The sequence below is a fragment of the Saccostrea cucullata genome, unplaced genomic scaffold (genome assembly GCF_032062105.1).
Source record: "Saccostrea cucullata isolate Sc308-1 unplaced genomic scaffold, CSIRO_AGI_Scuc_v1 ctg10646, whole genome shotgun sequence".
NCBI classification, from domain to species: domain Eukaryota; kingdom Metazoa; phylum Mollusca; class Bivalvia; order Ostreida; family Ostreidae; genus Saccostrea; species Saccostrea cuccullata.
In genome coordinates, this window is record NW_026929457.1 from 7,910 (window position 1) to 28,793 (window position 20,884).

The 20,884-nt window shown below is 36.7% G+C and overlaps 1 protein-coding gene across 1 annotated transcript; it reads left to right on the plus strand.

Moving 5' to 3' along the window:
- Window positions 1–18,382: 18,382 nt before the first annotated feature.
- Window positions 18,383–20,599, plus strand: LOC134280914 (uncharacterized). Its single transcript, XM_062763370.1, has one exon. It carries the CDS (start codon window positions 18,383–18,385, stop codon window positions 20,597–20,599), a length of 2,217 nt encoding a protein of 738 aa, XP_062619354.1.
- Window positions 20,600–20,884: the final 285 nt, after the last annotated feature.

Sequence of the window (20,884 nt, forward strand, 5' to 3'; positions counted from 1 at the left end):
TTCTAATAGGTTAAAAAATTAATAACACCAGGAACTTTAAATTGTTGTTGACAACGATGAGACGACTTAAGCCTCTTTGCGAAACACTGTCATTGAATCATTGTTAAACTCGTTGACATTCGCCCGAATCTTTATCTCATGTACATGTATATATTTTAACAGTGAATGAAAGGCTGAGTTAATTTCAAACGCTTACTATGTAAAGTCGAGAATGCCCACCTTATAATAAACTGAAAGTCCAAGAATAACAAAAAATTGTACTAATTGTCATTCTTCAACACGGCCACCATCTTCATCACTGTCATCACTATCGTCAATCTTTTCCGGTTCCGGAATATCTTTTGCGTCTTGTAAATACTCCGTGCAGTCGAATGGTTGCGCCAGACATCTTGCATAACCCAGATACCACATGACTGAAGTTATATGAGCGCACACACCAACTACCCTGGACCCGGTTCTACACTGGCAGTACCATGAAAGTACTCGACATTCATCATACATTATCCACAGTAAGTATGATTTTAATTTGACGTAATATATCGACTCTGAAGCTTTGAGCACAATAGTTGTGAATCTTGTTTACAAACCATCACTTCAAATTCCGATTTGTCATTGAAATGTTCTTGGGCATATGATTTTGCAAGTATGTCAGTGGAATGTAATCTTTCCCAGACCCCCCTTACTTTGTTAAGCTTCTCGTTTTCAATTCTTACTTGCAGCTCATTGTTTTGTTTCGCCAGATATAACATTTTGTAGCCGATTACCTCGTCATCATCTCTGCTTCCACTGCTCAGTGCTGGTAAATACTTGTTACATATTGCTGCAACAGTAGATATGTCATCTCCGACAAAAGGGATCAAACTATTTGACAGGACTTTATCGAAATATTTCCATGACTTTAGCCTTGCGTTTGCCGATTCCACAACGTTAACCCATGGTTTTTTTGTGACGAGCCTTGACGTGTTACTTTAATCTGTTGCTAACTGTCTCAGCCTTTTTTAAAGAATGCTGGCATTTCACTTCTTATACCAACTTCGGCGAGAAAGTCAACTGAATCTCGAAACCCTCTATCAATCACAAAAACGTCACCCTCCTTTACCCAACTCTTATTTCCTCGGTGTCATATGCAAATGCATGTTTCAGAATGTTTGAATCATTGTTTTTATAGTCTGAGAGATAAGTCGTGGTCACGATCACCGTTGGTTTGATGAAAGGTCGATGTTTATGCAGATTGTAAGAACGCCGTTGAAATCGAAAATGGGAACTCTTTTGTATGTTTATATATATGTCCCATCTAAACGAGAATGGCGGGATTTAAACCTTGACCGAAGAGTGTTTGAGCCAACGAACGTGTATGATTGGTAATGATGTCATCCCTCGTTACGTGCTGGAAACCGAAACTATGATGTACAAATGTTTGCAGTAGATTTTGTTAATGGACTTAATTGCAGGCGTACGTCTGACTGAGTCTTTTGAAAACTGTAGCACAGTTGCAAAAACTTTATTTGACATCCCTGTTTTCAGCTTCGTGAGATATATTCCAAAACAAGTGCTTGCACTTCTTCCGCGTGTGTCTCTAACAGAGGTTATAAGGTTGAATCAGTAATTACACCATCTGTAATATGTTCTGGGCAACACCTTGCTCCATAAGGTATAATTATGTTTTTATACAAAAAGCAATTAAATTGAGCATTTGATGAAACAACAACTAATTTCCGTTTATTTTACCGTCACACCTTCCGTGCACATGTGATCAAGGATTTTCATCGCTCATCATAAGCATTTGGTACCTAAACATCTTCGGTCGGTTTTCACTTGGCACAAAGCAGAAGCACTCGTTGTTACGTAGATAACGTACATGTAGGTAGCAACTCGGAACTCATTATATTCAGCATTACACACACACCCTTTTTTGTCAGGCTTTTACGAAGGACATTTATTGGGGAATATACATGCACATCCTTAAGAAGGTTAAAATAGCTTACTCGTATATTAACGAAAGAGAATGGCTTTTGATTAAGATGGTACTGTTATTTATTTAGATTTATTCATTTCGGAATAGCAGAAAATATTATCACCGCCGTATAAGTTTTGTTTAAAGAACTGCGAACGATAGTATTGTTCTCCCGTCTACATGTACCTCTAAGTCAATTTTCAAAAGTTAACATATTCGATGAATTTTTAATATTTTTTATACATAATTATATCAATTTTCATAAAACATAACTTATTTGGAAAAACAAGGAGAGATAACTCTAAAATTTTGGAAAAACTTATTGTTTTTCACCATAGAAATCAACGGAAAATATTTTTAAAACATCTTTCCCCCGTGTCACAAAAATTCATTTTTACAGATAACATGGAATGTTATTTAACACATTCATACTAAAGCATTTTGTGTGACACGGTGGTGGACATATGTTTATTGACAAAAACGATAAAATTGCTTATTTTCCACCAATTTCAAAGCGATTTACAACTGAAACATTATATTTTATTGATATGGTTATGTTTTATGTCTTTGCCTAAAACATAAGACAAGAGGCTCACGGGCCTTATAGGTCACCTGAGTATCATGTAACAACTTTCCAACAATGGAATTTATTTCGTGTTTTAAACCAGATGCCATAAAATTCACAATTTTGAAAGAGGCACCATTGCTTATCATAATTATACACTTAGGATGCTTACCCTAGTTACTTAATACCCAGACTGAGGTAGATCAGAGTAAGAAAGAGAAAATGCACTTCCACTTTACAACCAGTTGTGCACCCCACCCCAAAGGAACCACTGATCCTGGGGCCACATTTTTCAAAATTATGGAAATTTTATCATAAATTTCATTTCATCATAAATGGTTGATTAATGCCAAAAAGCAGATTTCAAAGCATTTACTTATTTTCAGACTATACCCCCCCTCCCCCGATGATTTCATGCCAGGGGGCATGAAATTGACAATTTTGCTAAATGCCCCTTCATCATAAATATATATACCTGGATCATTGGCATAATACCCAAGAGCAAAGGAAACGATTTCACTATATAATCAATAAATCCCCGCCCTACCACCAGAAACCCTGACCCTGGGGCCATTAAAATTCACAATTTTGGAAGAGGCACTCTTGCTCATCATAACTACTGTATACAGGGAACTATTCGCCCCCGTTTTATTTTCGCCCCTTTCGCCCTTACCTCATTAGGGCGAATTCAAAAAATTCTGTATAATTTCTTAAACAAAACTACGATTGGTCGAATTTAAAACGGGGAAGATTTGTTTTGCAGTGTGAAAGGGCGAAAATAACACGGGGCGAAAATAACTCTGTATACAGTATGTACTTACTTAGTTTATTTAATACCCAGGAGCACAGAAGATTTTCAAAGTGTTAATGCATTTTCACTCATCAATACAGCCCACCCTTACACCAGAACCCCTGACCCTGAGGCCATAAAATTAACAATTTTGGAAGAGGCACTCTTGCTCATCATAACTGTGTACTTAGTTAGGTTATTAAAAACCCAGAAGCTCAGAAGAAGATTTTCAAAGAATTAATGCATTTTCACTAAATAATCAATAGAGCCTAGCCCTAACACCAGAATCCCTGACTCTGAGGCCAATAAAATTCACAATTTTTGAAGATGCACTCTTGCTTATCATAAATATGTACTTAGTTAGTATATTTAATACCCAGGAGCAAAGAAGATTTTCAAAGAACGATACTTAGTACGTTAAATTAATACCCAGAAGCAGAGAAGACGATTTTCAAAGAACTTATATTTTCAAAGAATAAATGCATTTTCACTGTATAATCAATAGAGCCCCGCCCTAACACCAGAACCCCTGACCCTGGGGCCATAAAATTTACAATTTTGAAAGAGGCACTCCTGCTTATAACAAGGTACTTAGTTTGTTTATTTAATACCCAGGAGCAGAGAAGAAGATTTTTAGGTCACCTGAGTAAACTCAGGTGACCTATTGCTATCCGTTTTCGTCCGTCGTCATCCGTCGTGCGTTAACATTTGAACATTTTCAGCTTCTTCTCTGCAACCACTGAACCAATTTCAACCAAATTTGGCACAAAGCATCTATGGGTAAAGGGGAACAAAAATTATGAATTTCATGATCCCTGCCCCCCTGGGGCCTGAGGGGTGGGGCCAAAACCACTAAAATTAATGCAATCTTTAAAAATCTTCTTCTTTACTCCTGGACATCAAGCAGTCAAACTGTTTGCATGATTGTAATCAGCAATGAGTCCTCTAAAAAATTGTGAAATTCATGGCCCTGGGGTCAGGGGTTCTAGTGCTAGGGCGGGGCTAAATAAGTAGGTAGTGAAAATGCATTATTTCTTTGAAAATCTTCTTCTCTGCTCCTGGGTATTAAATAAACCAACTAAGTACATAGTTATGATAAGCAAGAGCGCCTCTACCAAAATTGTGAATTTCATTGCCCCAGGGTCAGGGGTTCTGGTGTTAGGGCGGGGCTCTATTGATTATATAGTGAAAATACATGAATTCTTTGAAAATCTTCTTCTCTGCTTCTGGGTATTAAATAAACTAACTAAGTACATAGTTATGATGAGCAAGAGTGCCTCTACCAAAATTGTGAATTTTATGGCCCCAGGGTCAGGGGTTCTTGTTTTAGGGTGGGGCTCTAATGATTATATAGTGAAATGCATGAATTCTTTGAACATCTTATCCTTTGCTCCTGGTTAATATACTAATGATCTAATTACATATTTAAGGCTAGGATTTATTTTATTTTCAGTTTTACAAACCCTCCATTCAAGGTTTTGAATTTTCAGAAAAAAATAAAACAATTTTTTTTCTTTCCGATGTCAAATTTGAGTCGGGATCGAGATTTCAAATTTACGAACTCGCACTTCCGGTTTTAAGATGAAACGGCGGGTAAATAAAGCTAGATCTGAGAAGATAGCTTGGTTTAGTGTAAAATTCATCGATACGAGTGCCATTCAAAACGTTTCACCCGTTCAAAGGACAAATAAAATGCTGACGACTTTGTAGCACAATGACATGCTGGTGAGATAATTATGTATTCGTTTCAAAAGTATCTGTCTGTAAATTATTTTTCTCCCCAAGGTTTTAAACTGCCCGTGGTAGCTATTGCATATTGCCAGCGACATTGTTTAGGTCTCTGTTATAGCTTACAGTCTAAGCATCATGTGTCCAGTGGTAAGGAGCCTATTAGAATAGCATAAAAAAAGAATGTACAAATGTTAATAATTGATTTATCAAAATTTTTTTTTTATTTCCTTCTCATTCGGGACTTCTTTATTCTCATGTTCATAACTAAACCTAAACATAAAAAAAATGCTGGCCTTATAATGAAGAAAGGGGCCTCTTTCAAAATAGATAATTTCAGGGCCCCTGGGTCAGGGGTACCAGGGGGGTACTTTGACTAAAAATAAATTAATGCTTTGAAATCTGCCCTTTGATAAGCAATGGTGCCTCCTTCAAAATTTGTGAATTTCATGGCTTTTGGATTAAAACACGAACCAAATACAATCGCTGGAAACTTGTTACATGATACTCAGGTGACCTATAAGGCCAATGGGCCTCTTGTTAAAGAAACACTGCTCTTTCACTATATAATCTATATAGCCCCGCCCTTAAACTAGAACCCCTGACCCGGGGGCCATGAATTTCACAATTTAGGTAGAGGACTCAATGCTCATTACATTCATGCCAACAGTTTGACAGCTTGATGTCCAGGAGTAAAGAAGAAGATTTATAAAGATTGCAATAATTTTAGTGGTTTTGGCCCCATCCCCAGGCCCCAGTAAACTCAGGTGACCTATTGCTATCCGTTTTCGTCCGTCGTCGTGCGTTAACATTTGAACATTTTCAGCTTCTTCTCTGAAACCACTGAACCAATTTCAACCAAATTTGGCAAATAGCATCTATGGGTGAAGGGGAACAAAAATTGTAAATTTCATGATCCCTGCCCCCCTGGGGCCGGGGGTGGGGCAAAAACCACTAAAATTAGTGCAATCTTTAAAAATCTTCTTCTGTACTCCTGAACATCAAGCAGTCAAACTATTGGTATAATTGTAATCAGCATTGAGTCCTCTACCAACATTGTGAAATTCATGGCCCCAGGGTCAGGGGTTCTAGTGCTAGGGCGGGGCTAAATAGGTTATATAGTGAAAATGCATTATTTCTTTGAAATTCTTCTTCTCTGCTCCTGGGCATTAAATAAACTAAGCAAGTGCATAGTTAAGTTGAAAATGACTGCCTCTTCCAAAATTGTGAAATTCATGGCCCCAGGGTCAGGGGTTCTAGTGCTAGGGCGGGACTATATAGATTATAATAGTGAAAACGCATAAATTCTTTGAAATTCTTCTTCTCTGTTCCTCGGCATTAAATAAACTAACCAAGTGTATAGTTAAGTTGCAAATGACTGTTTCTTCCAAAATTGTGAATCTAATGGCCCCAGGGTCAGGGGTTCTAGTGGTAGGGTGGGGCTTCATAGATTATATAGTGAAAATGCAAAATCTCTTTGAAATTCTTCTTTTCTGTTCATGGGCATTAAATACACTTACCAAATGCATAGTTATGTTGAATAAGACTGCCTATTCTCAAAATGTGAATCTAATGGCCCCAGGGTCAGGGGTTCTAGTGGTAAGGTGGGGCTATATAGATTATATAGTGAAATGCAAAAATTCTTTGAAATTCTTCTCTGTTCATAGGCATTAAATAAACTAACCAAGTGCATAGCTATGTTAAATAAGGCTGCCTCTTCCAAAATTGTGAATTTCATGGCCCAAGGGTCAGGGGTTCTAGTGCTAGGGCGGGGCTATATAGGTAATATAGTAAAAATGAATTATTGCTTTGAAAATTTTCTTCTTTGCTTCTGAGTATTAAATAAACTTTAACCAAGTACATAGTTATGTTGAATAAGGCTGCCTCTTTCAAAATTGTGAATTTCATGGCCCCTGGATTGGGGGTTCTGGTGTTAGGGTGGGTCTTTATTGATTATATAGTGAAAATGCATAATTTTTTTTAAAAATCTTCTTTTCTGCACCTGGGTATTTAACCAATAAACTATGTACAAAGTTATGAGGAGGAAGGGTGCCTCATTGAGATTTTTGAATTTCAGGGCCTCTGGGTCAGGGTTTCTTGTGTTAGAGCGAGGCTCTAATGTTTATAAAGTGAAAATGCATGAATTCTTTGAAAATCTTTCCCTATGTTCCTGGGTATTATGCCAATGATCTTAGTATATGTTTATGACAAAGATGGTTTATTTCCTGGCCCCTGGGACAAAGGTCAGAGGTACTTTGGGGGGGGGGGGGGTAACATAGTCTGAAAATAATGTAATGCTTTGAAATCTGCACTTTGGTATTAATCAACATGATGAAATAAAATTTATGAAATTTCCAAAATTTTGAAAGATGTGGCCCCAGGGTCATTGGTTCCTGTGGGATGGGGTGCACAAATGTGGACCCGCCCTAACACAAGAAGCCCTGACCCAGGGGCCCTGACATACACAAAAATTGGAAATGCATTTTCTCTTTGTTACTCTAATCTACCTCTGGGTATTAAGTAACCAGAGTAAGCATGCAGTGTATAGATATGATAAGCAATGGTGCCTCTTTTATAATTGTGAACTTCATGAATCCAATTCAATTGTTGGAAAGTTGTCGCATGATATTCAGGTGACCTATAAGGCCCATGGGACTCTTGTTTATTGTTGGCCTGATGTGAGCTAAAATAAATTTTAAACAGGTAAATTATGACTTACTGATATCCTGTAGCATTTTTTCAGAATTTTATTTTGTCCATTGCTGCTCATATTCTAATATCTCCTCTTCAATTATCTCCAACTGATCTGAACCTAGGCCATTTTCCCGCATATTTGTGAGCAATGCCAAATTATATGAAAATGTCAGTATTTCATTAAGATGTTTTTACAAAACATTAGTCATTTTGCTGGGATCTGGCCAAACAAGCCTTTTTTTCTTAAAGGCATCTTTAACTTCAACAAAATTTTCCAAGGGTTTCCGTGTGCCCTCATAAAAGGTATTTATAAACTTCAGATCTTCATACGTCCAATGACTTGCGGAAAATTTTCCATCCTCATCACTTGAAAGTGGACTTGAATATGTCTCTTCCTCGTGACTTCTAGAACCAGAACCTGAGGAATGTCTTTTCTTTGCCTTACTGGAGCATGGTGTACTACTTTCTGAGTCCTTTAACCCTTTCGACGCCGAATAACGTTACGACTATAACGTCAAGGATGCCGTACTATATATGACGTCGACTAAGACGTAAAATAGTTGCGTCAGAAAAAACGCGTCAAATTGATAATGAAAAAGCACCTGTTTAACCAGGGTAAAAGGATGTAAAGAAAATGTTTATAAAAGAATCATATTTATTCCAATAATTTTAATATATCAGTACCATAAAGTAAGCAAACATTAATCCTGTAGCTAGCAATTGCAAGGAAAGACTTTAGATAGAACAAAAGAGACCCCAATTCTTTTTAAAATAATATTTATACATAATGTTATTAATTTATAACTGCTGTATACGAGAAAATAGGGCTGGGACGATATATCGAGATATCTGAGAGAACGATACGCATATCGATACATGATATGAAGAAATATCGCCTCAAAAAATCTTACTTCTGTTTTTCTTTGTGTATTTAACATTTGGGGTTTAATGTTTAATATCTTAAGAAATAAGCTAAATATACATATAGATATGAAGTAAATAATAATTTACACCACTTGTCTATGAGTAAAATATTTTTGTTTTACAACATATGAACAACTATTTTTAATAAATTTTTCTTATTTGCAAAGAAATAACTTATTTCAATGCAGAAAAAGATTTTATAAGCAATTAATCATATCGTAGTACATATCTTATCGTGGCTCAAATATCGTGATACGTATCGATATAGAAAAAGTTGTATCGTCCCAGCCCTACGAGAAAACGGACCCTTATATAACCTGGTACTTTCTTAATGCAAATATGCATAACTTAATTACTTTTAAATATATAATTTATCTCATTTTTTCCAGAATTTGATGAGCATTTTAATAATATTAAGACGCTTCAAAACAAAGTTGGCGTGACTTAATGATAGATTTGTCGTTGCGGGTCTCTAACTCAGTACGTTTCTAGACATTACCAACATTTTTAAGTACATCTTTATTGTGTTGTTACAATGCCTCCCTCAAATACCATGAAAAAAGAGAGAAGTCCAGTTCGAAAATTAGGGCACCGCGGGCCATCCCCTCGCAAAAAAAAAATCGATCCCGATATAATAGAATAAATATTACTTTCATGTAAATGAACTCATGGTGTATAAAATTGGTTCTTCAGGGTTAAATCATAAATAATAAAATCTTTTCTACTACCACGCGGAGAAACATGAAACACTAGGCTCATTTACATAATGAAGTGTTTTGATAAAGTTTATTCCATATTTAAAAATTAAAAATCATTAGTTATTGTTTTTTTTTATCAAGTAAATCAGACTGTATCAAAAGCAGTAATGGTATTAATGCTGCTGAACTGAGGAATAATAGACATTTATGTCTTTTTTGGGGGGGAGGGGGGGGTGTAAACACTTGGACACAACAATCGAACATCATCTAAAAAACGTTATAGAAATTGGTTTCTGTAACATAGATTCCAAATGTCGGAATGACTTGGCCATTCGCGATCATATTCCCAAATACAAATTTTCACCTGCTTGACAGAAAAAATATAGCCGAGAGTCACATGTCATGCTTTAGCATATGAACTCGACTTCTAATCTTACGAAAAATTAAATTGTATCATTGGGCATGGTTTGAAATAATGAACTTTCTAAATTCCTGAAATTGATCAAAACTCGTCAGATTAATCAATAATATGTCTATTTAACGATTGTCTGGATTCCAACTCAGATTTATGAAAAGTTCTAAAATAAAAAAAAATGTATAGTTTGATCAATGATAGGTGTATTGCAGTCATTTGACGAAATCTACATGTATTGTACATGTATTTGATTAAGGAAACACTGTCTAGTTAGTAAAATATGCCAGGGCATCAACGATAATTGATGTCCTTGACATACTATACTAACTAGACAGTGATTCCTTATATTTCCATTTCATTGTGAAATAAAATTGTAGATTTAGACTTTAAAAATGTAGACATGGATCTAAATTACATGAGGACTCCCATGCCAATTTCAAAAGTCCTCGCCTACTGAAGTCAAATACAAAGACAGCCGCACTAGATTTACATGCATATTTGGTCAACTTAGCTATTGACCTGTCTAATTTACATTCCGGTAGAATTATCAAGAAATCAACTCCACTAACTTTCAAAGAGTTATCACAGAGAAAAAATTAGAAATGGAAATGTAATGGCATCAGCTTACCTGCAATCGCGGCTTTTCATATTTAGGTAAATTGTGTTGAAATGTACATATTCATATATGTCTAAAGCAATGATTAAATAATTCGTATAGCACTAGTGATAATAATTGTTTTTTGTATGAGGCCATGCAGCTAGGTATATCCTTTAATACTACGGCTCTAATTGGACTCTCTTCAAAGGCATGACATCTCAACCATTTTGTTAATACAATGTTACACTTTCTCGGAATCTTGAAGTTACAGAACATGACTTGTAATATCACATGCTAGGCAATTAGTTTTCTTTTGTTTGTTTAGCGTCCATAATAAAGTAAAAAAAAAATCTTTCTATCTGAATAAAAAAAAAACACATAATGAAATGGAAAAACACAACATGAAGAATTTCTCATCATCTGGGAATATACATTGTATCAAATATAAATTACTAGTGTAGCGAAATTAAAATTTCTGGTACACAAAAAGGGGTGCCGATCTGAAAGAGTAAACTGTGTGGCAAACATTTGTATTTGTACATTTTCGTAGTGTGTTTGTTTTCAAATATACCTAAAAACTAATTCCGAGTCGTCCGCTAACGCTAAACATAGAGATTTTTTTGCAACCAAATGGAACTTGCAGAAAACCTGAAGGCTCATAAACCCTCTGCTCACTTATATAAAATGTTGCTTTAACCTTAATGATTCATAAAGGAATATATGTAATGGACATTTATGTCATTAAGAGTTATCTCTCTCATCAGAGTATCGATGTACCTTAAGATATAGCCGGGGTGTTGAGTGAACAGAGTTAAAACTCGTCATCTATGATTTCAATGTTAAAGTGGCAATTTATTATTATTACATGCTGATATAACATGAATTGAATAGAAAGGCCATCTTTCAATTAATGTTTGATAGTCCTCTCCCAACTTAGGGTAAAATAAATGGGTCGGTAGGTAGTTGGGATTTTTTTCTTAAAAACTTTATTAACATATGCGTTATCGGGATAAGACCCAACAAATCTTGTCCTGGAATATTAAAACAAAGTTTTGAGTCGGGACATTTTTAGTTCATCGGTCAGGAGAGTGCAACTTCCTTTTTTTTTTTTTTTGTAGATGGCCTCTAGTTGCTTTTATTTTTCATTTTTCAAATAATGTATGGGGCCTAGCTTATTATTTTTTTAAAGACGCCCAAAAATCCTTTTAATGGATAGCTCGACATGTTTGTTTAATAAAAAGATTAATTTTCAGAATTTTATTACATATCATAACTAAGCTTTATTGAACATAATTAATAGTTCCACCTGATTGAGAATAACGAAAATCAAAAATAGATATTGAAATAGATTCAATATCCCAGGCCTCAAAGCTTGAAATTTAAAAAAGAAAATAATATAGTGATTTTTTTTTGGAGGGGGGGGCAGGTTCATTTTTAGTTGATCGGTAGGTAGCTGGACGCTGAAAACAAATCAATTTTTAATTTAGGCTCAGATTTCTTGAATTGCATTATTAACGTTTACGATTACAGGTGATAGTACTTTTTTCAGCTATTATTAAATACATTCTCAAAAGATGTCGCCATATCAATATTAATTAATCTTCTATAAGAACATCGCAAGCGCCAATGAAATATCAATAGATCATATTGTCTTTTCAGCCTAGTCTATTGTTGTTTCTTTTGTTTACATATTTTAAGCATAAAATCATTGTCGGTATAATGCTCAAAAATAAATAAATAAATACTGCGTGTATCTAGCTGTATAAAAAATAATTTTATTTCTAAAAATTGTTGCAAGTTCAATACAATTTCAAAGTGACTTTTTATCGGAAGATTTCAACATTAATATCAGTGACTACTGTTTTTAAATGTATTTAATCTATTATTTTAATTTATTTTAACAAATCTTATTTTTTTAATGATAAATACATTTTATAAAGACTAGATGTAGATTCAGATCTCTCTCTCTCTCTCTCTCTCTCTCTCTCTCAATCGATCGATCGATAAAATATTGATATGCATGTAAGTATCGCCAGGGGAAATAAGTGTAAACTGTCCGAGGACTATTGATCATTAAAAAAAAACTTATGCTATGGCGCGCCAAATTTTCCACCGCTAGCGTACTCCTAAACCTACGTCATAATTTAACGTCAATGTAAAGAAATATGACGTCATATATTAGACCAGTACCAATTTAAAAATAAAGGCCCATACTTGTGTGAAATTTAGATATTAAACTGAGATAAATGATAAATAAACGAAAAAGTTAAACATGTATTACAAAGCGACATTTTTGTCGGTTTGGCGTTGACACGGTAAACGACATTTTTGTCGCTTTGGCGTCGAAAGGGTTAAGAACAAGAATAAACAAACACACATAAGAAACTGTAGATTTCTTTACAAAAGGCCTATATTAGGACCCATATATGGGTCACAATGCTCACTAAAGTAACCCTGGGACTTCTTGAAAAGATTTTAAAGAATTTTTCTATTCATTCAAAAGTCAAAGAATAATAAAGGTTCCTTTGATGTATTTGGCCCTGAAAATTTCCAAAAATTAAAATTTTAACTGAATTAAAACTTTGTAGTGGAAATAAATGTTGAATATAAATTATGCTTGTTTAAAAAATTAATCATAAAGTTGAGAATCCCTAGATTTTTCCAGAAATTTGCATTTCATGCATGTTTTGACTTGCGATAAAATAGTTGAATCAGAAAATATTCAAATTGATTCGGTTCAAACAAAACCCTCAATTTTTTTAATAAAAAAAAAAGAAACATAAGAAACGTCCGATTATGAATTGAAATGGTGCTTCCGATTTGATTCGATAATCGATAGTATTTTTAATCCGAATCTGAAACGCTAGTAAATACTGGTATTTCCTGTCCAAGTAAATACTACATGTACTTATATTTTATCAAAACTGGGAAACACAAAGTTATAAAGTTTACTATTTCTTTAATTAATACATTCAATCTTATATAAAATTCAGGAAAAAAAACAAACAAACATAGAAACAGAAGATGAATCAATATGTCTCAAACTGCAATTTAACATTTTCAGTGTGTATCTACTCCACTGATCCCCTTCTCATAGGCATTCTGTAGCTGCAATACATCGATGTTTCCCTGGCTGAATATTAAAACCAAAACTGAAGTTTTCCAATGCAAGTTTCAATTCACGTAACTCAGTTTGTAAAATTATCAAATTTATTAAATATATATCCAAGATTTACAGAGCTCCAGATAAGGTGCGTATTTGCAGAAATACACAATGAATTTTTACAAAATACGCATTGAAAATTTAAATAGGGCGTACAATTACGCATTAGCAATCGTAGATAAGCATAACACCACGAAAGTAATGCGTACAACAGGTTGAAGAATACAAGTACGACTTACCTAATGATATGAATTGAGGTTAACTCAGTGTTTCACTTTTCTCAAAACGAAGTACAGATTTAAAAGCCCTTAGTGACCAAGAATATTCTAGTAATGGCTACGATCATATCCATTTCGAGAGGAAGAATCCGAGATTTAGATTAAAATCAATTCCTATGAATAGAAAGAACATGCACTAGGCATAACTTTTTAATAACTTTTTAGGTCACCTGAGTAACTCAGGTGACCTATTGCTATCCGTTTTCGTCCGTCGTTGTGCGTCGTGTGTCGTGTGTTAACATTTGAACATTTTCAGCTTCTTCTCTGAACCACTGAACCAATTTCAACCAAATTTGGTATGCAGCATCTATGGGTGAAGGGGAACAAAAATTTTGAATTTCATGGTCCCCGCCCCCCTGGGGCCTGAGGGGTGGGGCCAAAACCACTAAAATTATTGCAATCTTTAAAAATCTTTTTTACTCCTGGACATCAAGCAGGCAAACTGTTAGCATGAATGTAATAAGGATTGAGTCCTCTACCAAAATTGTGAACAGGGCGGGGCTATATAGATTATATAGTGAAAATGCATTATTTCTTTGAAAATCTTCTTCTCTGCTTCTGGGTATTAGATAAACTAACTAAGTACATAGTTATGATAAGCAAGAGTGCCTCTTCCAGATTTGTGAATTTTATGGCCCCAGGGTCAGGGGTTCTGGTGTTAGGGCGGGGCTCTATAGATTATATAGTGAAAATGCATTTATTCTTTGAAAATCTTCTTCTCTGCTTCTGAGTTTCAAATAAACTAACTAAGTATATAGTTATGATGCGTAAGAGTGCCTTTTCCAGATTTGTGAATTTTACAGCCCCAGGGTCAGGGGTTCTAGTGTTGGTGGGGAGGGGCTCTATAGATTATATAGTGAAAATGCATTTATTCTTTGAAAATCTTCTCTGCTTCCGGGTTTTAAATAAACTTACTAAGTACATAGTTATGATGAGCAAGAGTGCCTCTTCCAGATTTATGAATTTTATGGCCCCAGGGTCAGGGGTTCTGGTTTTAGGGTGGGGCTCTTTAGATTATATAGTAAAAATGCATTTATTCTTTGAAAAGCTTCCTCTCTGCTTCTGAGTATTAAATAAACTAATTAAGCACAAAGTTATGATGAGCAAGAGTGCCTTTTCCAAAATTGTAAATTTTATAGCCCCAGAGTCAGGGGTTCTAGTGTTAGGGCGGGCTCTATAGATTATATAGTGAAAATGCATTTATTCTTGGAAAATCTTCTCTGCTTCTGAGTATTAATCAAACTAACTAAGCACATTGTGTTGATAAGCAAAAGTGCCTTTTCCAAAATTGTGAATTTTATTGCCCCAGAATCAGGGGTTCAGGTGTTAGGGCTCTTTTGATTATTCAGTAAAAATACATTAATTCTTTGAAAAGATTTTCCTTTGCTTCTGGGTTTATGCCAATGATCTTAGAGTAGTATAAGCAGCCTAGCCGGCCGGGTCAACTGAGTGCACTTTTTATGCAAATGAGGTTCAAAAAAAAAAAAAAATGGGTCAACTGAGTGGAGTGCTAACCCTAACCCTAACCCCCTAACCCCTAACCCTAACCCTAACCCTAGCCCCTAACCCTATCCCCCTTAGCCCTAACTAACCCTATCCCTAACTATCCCCATCCACCCTAACCCTAACTAACCCTAACCCTAACCCCCTAACTAACCCTAGTCCCTAACCCTAACCCTAACTAACCCTAACCCTAACTAACCCTAACCCCTAACCCTAACTAACCCTATCCCCTAGCCCCCTAACCCTAACCCTAACTAACCCTATCCCCCTAGCCCTAACTAACCCTATCCCCTAACCTATCCCTAAATACAGGGTGTGTTTACACTATACGTAGGTACTACGTTTTGTTTTTATGCTGACTATACAGGTAAAAATGCGCCGTGTGCAAAAAACATTTCAAGAATGTGATTATGACGTCACGCATTCATAGTCTAGACAATCCTATAATCGGTTTGAACTGGTTTTACTGAAAACAAGAACACACAGATTTTGATTTTTCAATTTTATTCAGAATGAAAATACAATTATACACTGTCTTCTTAATTTTTTCCCTCTCCTTTTTCTTTAGATTGTTTTTTCTTCAGGCGATAAAGGGATGCGACAATATACATACACTTTATAAATAGGCCTATCTGTAAAAAGTCCTTGAAGGCTGTTTTCTTTCCGAAACCTCTTTTCTTCCAATTGATAAAAACACAATCCAAGTTGAATTTTCCAGGAACTCTTCTCCAGTATTGTATAAGGTTCACTCATGATCTTCAATTGGTATTTTTGATAACCATCATATCCATTTTTTCTCTCCTTCAGACAGTATTTTTCCTCTCTGGTGTCATGATTTTTTTCATAATCTTCAGGATCCAATTCCACTCTTTTTACCAACCAAAATTTTTTGTACTTTAAATTCGGTGGCCATTTTAAATAATTTCTGTTGCGTTTATAAAAATCCTGGATGGCTTCTTCTTTAATTTTCATCCATTCTCCAAAACGTTCTCCGTTAATAGACCAACAATACTCCATTTCCTCTGTCATATTTTTTGTCTGCTCCATTTTTTTTTACCTGTGTCCAATTCCAAGTACTCACACAGAATGATCATCAATGTCCAGCACTGGTTTATATACTATAGGAATATTTTAGGGTCGTGTGCAAAAATACCTTTTACCTACGTTTTTTTTTATGCTGACTACACAGGTAAATACTTGGCAGCGAGCCAAGTTTGTTTAGAGCCGTGTGCAAAAATATGCTGACTACACAGGTAAATACTTGGCAGCGAGCCAAGTTTGTTTAGGGCTGTGTGCAAAAACTTACCTGTGCATTATGACGTCATCCACTGTATATAAATACGGTTTTCTCCGACTTTGGGTTCATTTTACTCTCAGAGCCATCACCTGATAGACATGGATTCTACTAGAGAAAAACAGGTACAGGCTCGACGAATATTGAAACGGAAAAGTACCGAAAGAGAAATAGATTTACCACCTAAACCCATTTCGGAGTATTATCACATGAGACTAGCTCAAGAAAGGACCTCTCCAAAATTTAAAGCGCATGAAAATAAATATGTCGTTCATTTCGATGAATTTCCAGAAGAAGAAGAAACCACAGCTTTCCTTCTACGATTATTCAAAAACATGTTACAGGACTTCAAATCGAAAATGCAGTGTGATCCTAACGATTACCTTCGCCTGAACATAAGTCACCCATCTTTGGATTCAGACATTTCTTACCAGTTTACGCAATGTAAAGATTTAAACGAAGACGTCATTTTTAAAGAAATAGATCGTGTGCAACAATCCAAAAAGGAGTTCAAAATCGGCGACGGCTCCACGGAATTCGATCTGTTACACATCGAGAATCCCCAGGGGAGTGGTGGAGACAGAACCAAACATCTACAACTGGATAAAGAAACTTTCAAGAACAATAAACAATCCATCGTTCGGATCGACAATCCCTGGGATAAATTTTGTTTGGCTAGAGCCATCGTCGTCACTCGATTACACAGTCAGAAACCCGATCATCCAGACCCGGAATGGGAAAAACGTTGGAAACGCATGAGGTCAGGAGATGTAAGAGCCAATGACCAGAAACGAGAAGCCATAGCTCTCATGGAACAGGCCGGGTGTGATATCACTCAAGCTTGTGGATCTGCAGAGTGGATAAAATTACAACAGGTATTAGCTCCTCAGTATCGTCTGAAAATATTTCAGTTCAAATCTACTTCGACTAAACTCTGTTTAGAGCGCATCTTCAAAGGCTGGGGAGATGGAACTTGTTTGAACATTTTGTTAGACAACCGTCATTGCGATGCCATCATATCAATGCCGGGAGTAACGGGGAACCAATATTACTGTGATCATTGCGACGTGGGGTACAGGAATGTCACAGAACATCGCTCCAAATGCCCTCATCGCTGTACCTTTTGTTTAGGACATCACCCTAATTGTCCCGATGAAGGGATCAAGATTAAATGCCAGGAATGCCATGGAACTTTTAAGAACAGGACCTGCTACGAAGATCATTTAAAACCTCATGGTAAGAAAACCACCACTACTGTCTGCAATTTAATGGGACTATGCGAGAAATGTCAGTCCTGGATACCAAAGAAATTATTACCTCATCACAAATGCGGAGATCAGAAACAGTGTAAGATCTGTAAGAAAATCGTCGATGCCGATCATCGGTGCTACGTTCCACAGAAACCCAAGAAGAAGAAGAAGAAGGGAGAAGACACCTTAGAGTTTACCATTTATTTCGATTTCGAATGCACTCAGGAATCGGGCATTCACATCCCTAATCTGTGTGTGGCACATCGCGTCTGTCAACATTGCGATGGTTTAGACATAGACCAACCTTGTCCTCATTGTCAACACATGGGACCCCGTCAGCACCTATTTCAAGGCCCAGACACCTTAAAGAAGTTCATGGACTGGTTATTTCAACCCACTACAGGTACTAAGAATTCCACTTTAGTACACGACGGGGCCATCGTCATCGCCCATAACTTCAAAGGCTACGACGGACAATTCATTTTGAATTACATAGTGCATTCTTCTCCCCTGAAACCTAGCGTGATCATGAACGGGAGTAAGATCTTGTCCATGGAAATATGTGGACTCAAATTCATCGACTCGTATAGTTTCTTAACCTTTCCTTTGGCCCAGATGCCCTCCGCTTTCGATTTGAACGAAATGAAGAAAGGTTATTTCCCTCACTTTTTTAATACGGAACAGAACCAGAATTACGTGGGACTTTATCCACCGGCAGCTTTCTACAATCCGGACGAAATGACTACCAGTGGACGAAAAGCTTTTTACGAATGGTACGACCAACAGAGGGGAAAAGTGTTTGATTTCCAGAAAGAGTTTGTAGGGTATTGTATCTCGGACGTCGACATCTTACACAAATGCTGTGCACGGTTTAGAAGCACCCTCAAGAAGTTGGTCAACGTGGACCCTTTCCAGGAATCCATCACGTTTGCCAGTGCTGCTAATTTAGCCTACCGTCGAAATTTCATGCCTAAAGACAGCATTGCCATCATTCCGAACCTCGGGTATGATCCGGCACGACAATATTCGGTCAAAGCCTGTCGATGGCTCACCTGGATGAGTCATCAGAATGGATGTCACATACGACATGCCAGAAACGGAGGCGAAGTCCCGATCGGAAATTATACCGTCGACGGATACCAGGAAGCGACTCGTACCGTCTACGAATTTTACGGATGCTATTGGCACGGATGCCCCACTTGCTATCCCAGTTTACAGACGGAAACTCATCCTCACCGGACCCAATTTACTTACCAACAATTACACGAGAAAACTCTCAGAAGGACTGCGGATTTAGAGGACATGGGGTACAACGTGTGTAGTATCTGGGAGCACGATTTCGATCAACAAGTGCAACAAGATGAGACTTTACAGCAATTTGTACGAGATCTAGACATTCCGGATCCTTTGAAACCTCGAGAAGCCCTGTACGGAGGCCGGACCAATGCCACTAAATTATATTGTGATGAAAGGGACATGAGATACGTGGACGTGTGTTCCTTATACCCTTACGTGTTGAAACACAGACCTTTTCCCTTAGGGCATCCCGAGATCATCACAGACGACTTCCAGGACGTGAGAAGTTATTTCGGTCTCATTCACTGTCGGGTCTTGCCACCCCGAGGTCTCTTTCACCCCGTATTACCTTATCGGACGGGAGGTAAGTTATTATTTCCCTTATGTCGCACCTGTGCCCAACAACAAGACTCTACGTCTCAACACCCATGTCAACACACCGACCGGGAACGTAGTCTCACGGGTACTTGGGTGACGTGCGAATTACATAAAGCCTTGGACATGGGGTATACCTTAGAGCAAACTTACGAAGTGTGGCATTTCAAAGAACGCAGTCAAGACTTATTTAAAGAGTACATCGATACCTTCCTCAAGATCAAACAGGAAGCGTCCGGATTTCCCTCCGAATGTAAGACCTCAGAACAAGAACAAGATTACATTCGAGAAGTGTTATACAAAGACGGATTCATGATGGACATTCTCAGTATCAAGAAGAATCCAGTGTTAAGAACCATTGCTAAACTCTTTTTAAATTGTCTGTGGGGAAAATTTGCTCAACGCTTGTTATTACCCAAAGTCAGATACTTGGACGAACCAGAGGAATTACATCAACTCTTACAAAATTCGACGGTCGACATCAAGGGTGTGCGACTCTTAGTCAATAAAGAAGATTCCATTGAAGACAAGATTCTAGTGAATTTTCAAGACAAACAGGAATTCGTCGAAGAATGTCCCTTTGGAAACGTAATCCTAGCTTGTTTTACCACCGCCTATGCTCGCTTACATCTCTACGAGACTTTACGACCTTTAGAAGAACGGGGCCTTTATTTCGATACGGACAGTATCATTTACCAACATAAGGAAGGAGCTTTTAATCCTACTTTGGGCCATAGTTTAGGAGAATGGACCGACGAATTAGACGGGGATCACATCACTAAATTCATGTCGGCAGGTCCTAAAAATTATGCTTTCCGAACGGACAAAGGAACCGAGGTTCATAAATGCAAAGGGGTCACTCTCAACCATCGAACCTCTCAGTTGGTGTGCCCAGAGACTTTACAAAAAATGCTCATGGGAGAAATAGAGGAAATAAAAGTTCCCTATCCCAGCAAAATCCAGAGGACCCGGGATTGTGAGGTCGTGAACAAACCTTCAGAGAAAACAGTGAGAATTGTATATGACAAGAGACAAATTGTAGAGAATTATAACACTTTACCTTATGGTTATTGATATGTTTGTTTGTTTGTTTGTTACAAATAAAAAATTGAATTGATTTGTGTTGTTTCTTCTTCTCTATAAAGGTATATATATATAAAGCGGACTTTTTTCAAGAGGTATATAACAAACAACTCTCTCTCATTCTGAAAAATTACACGGAACAAGTCAGACGTGTTTTTAAAGATGCAGTATCGTTGGTATTGTGAGATCCCATTAGTCAGTGTATGTACATGCAAGGAGTATAAAAATAAAATAGGAGCCATCATGGATTTCTATGAAAATCATCCAGGCTATTCC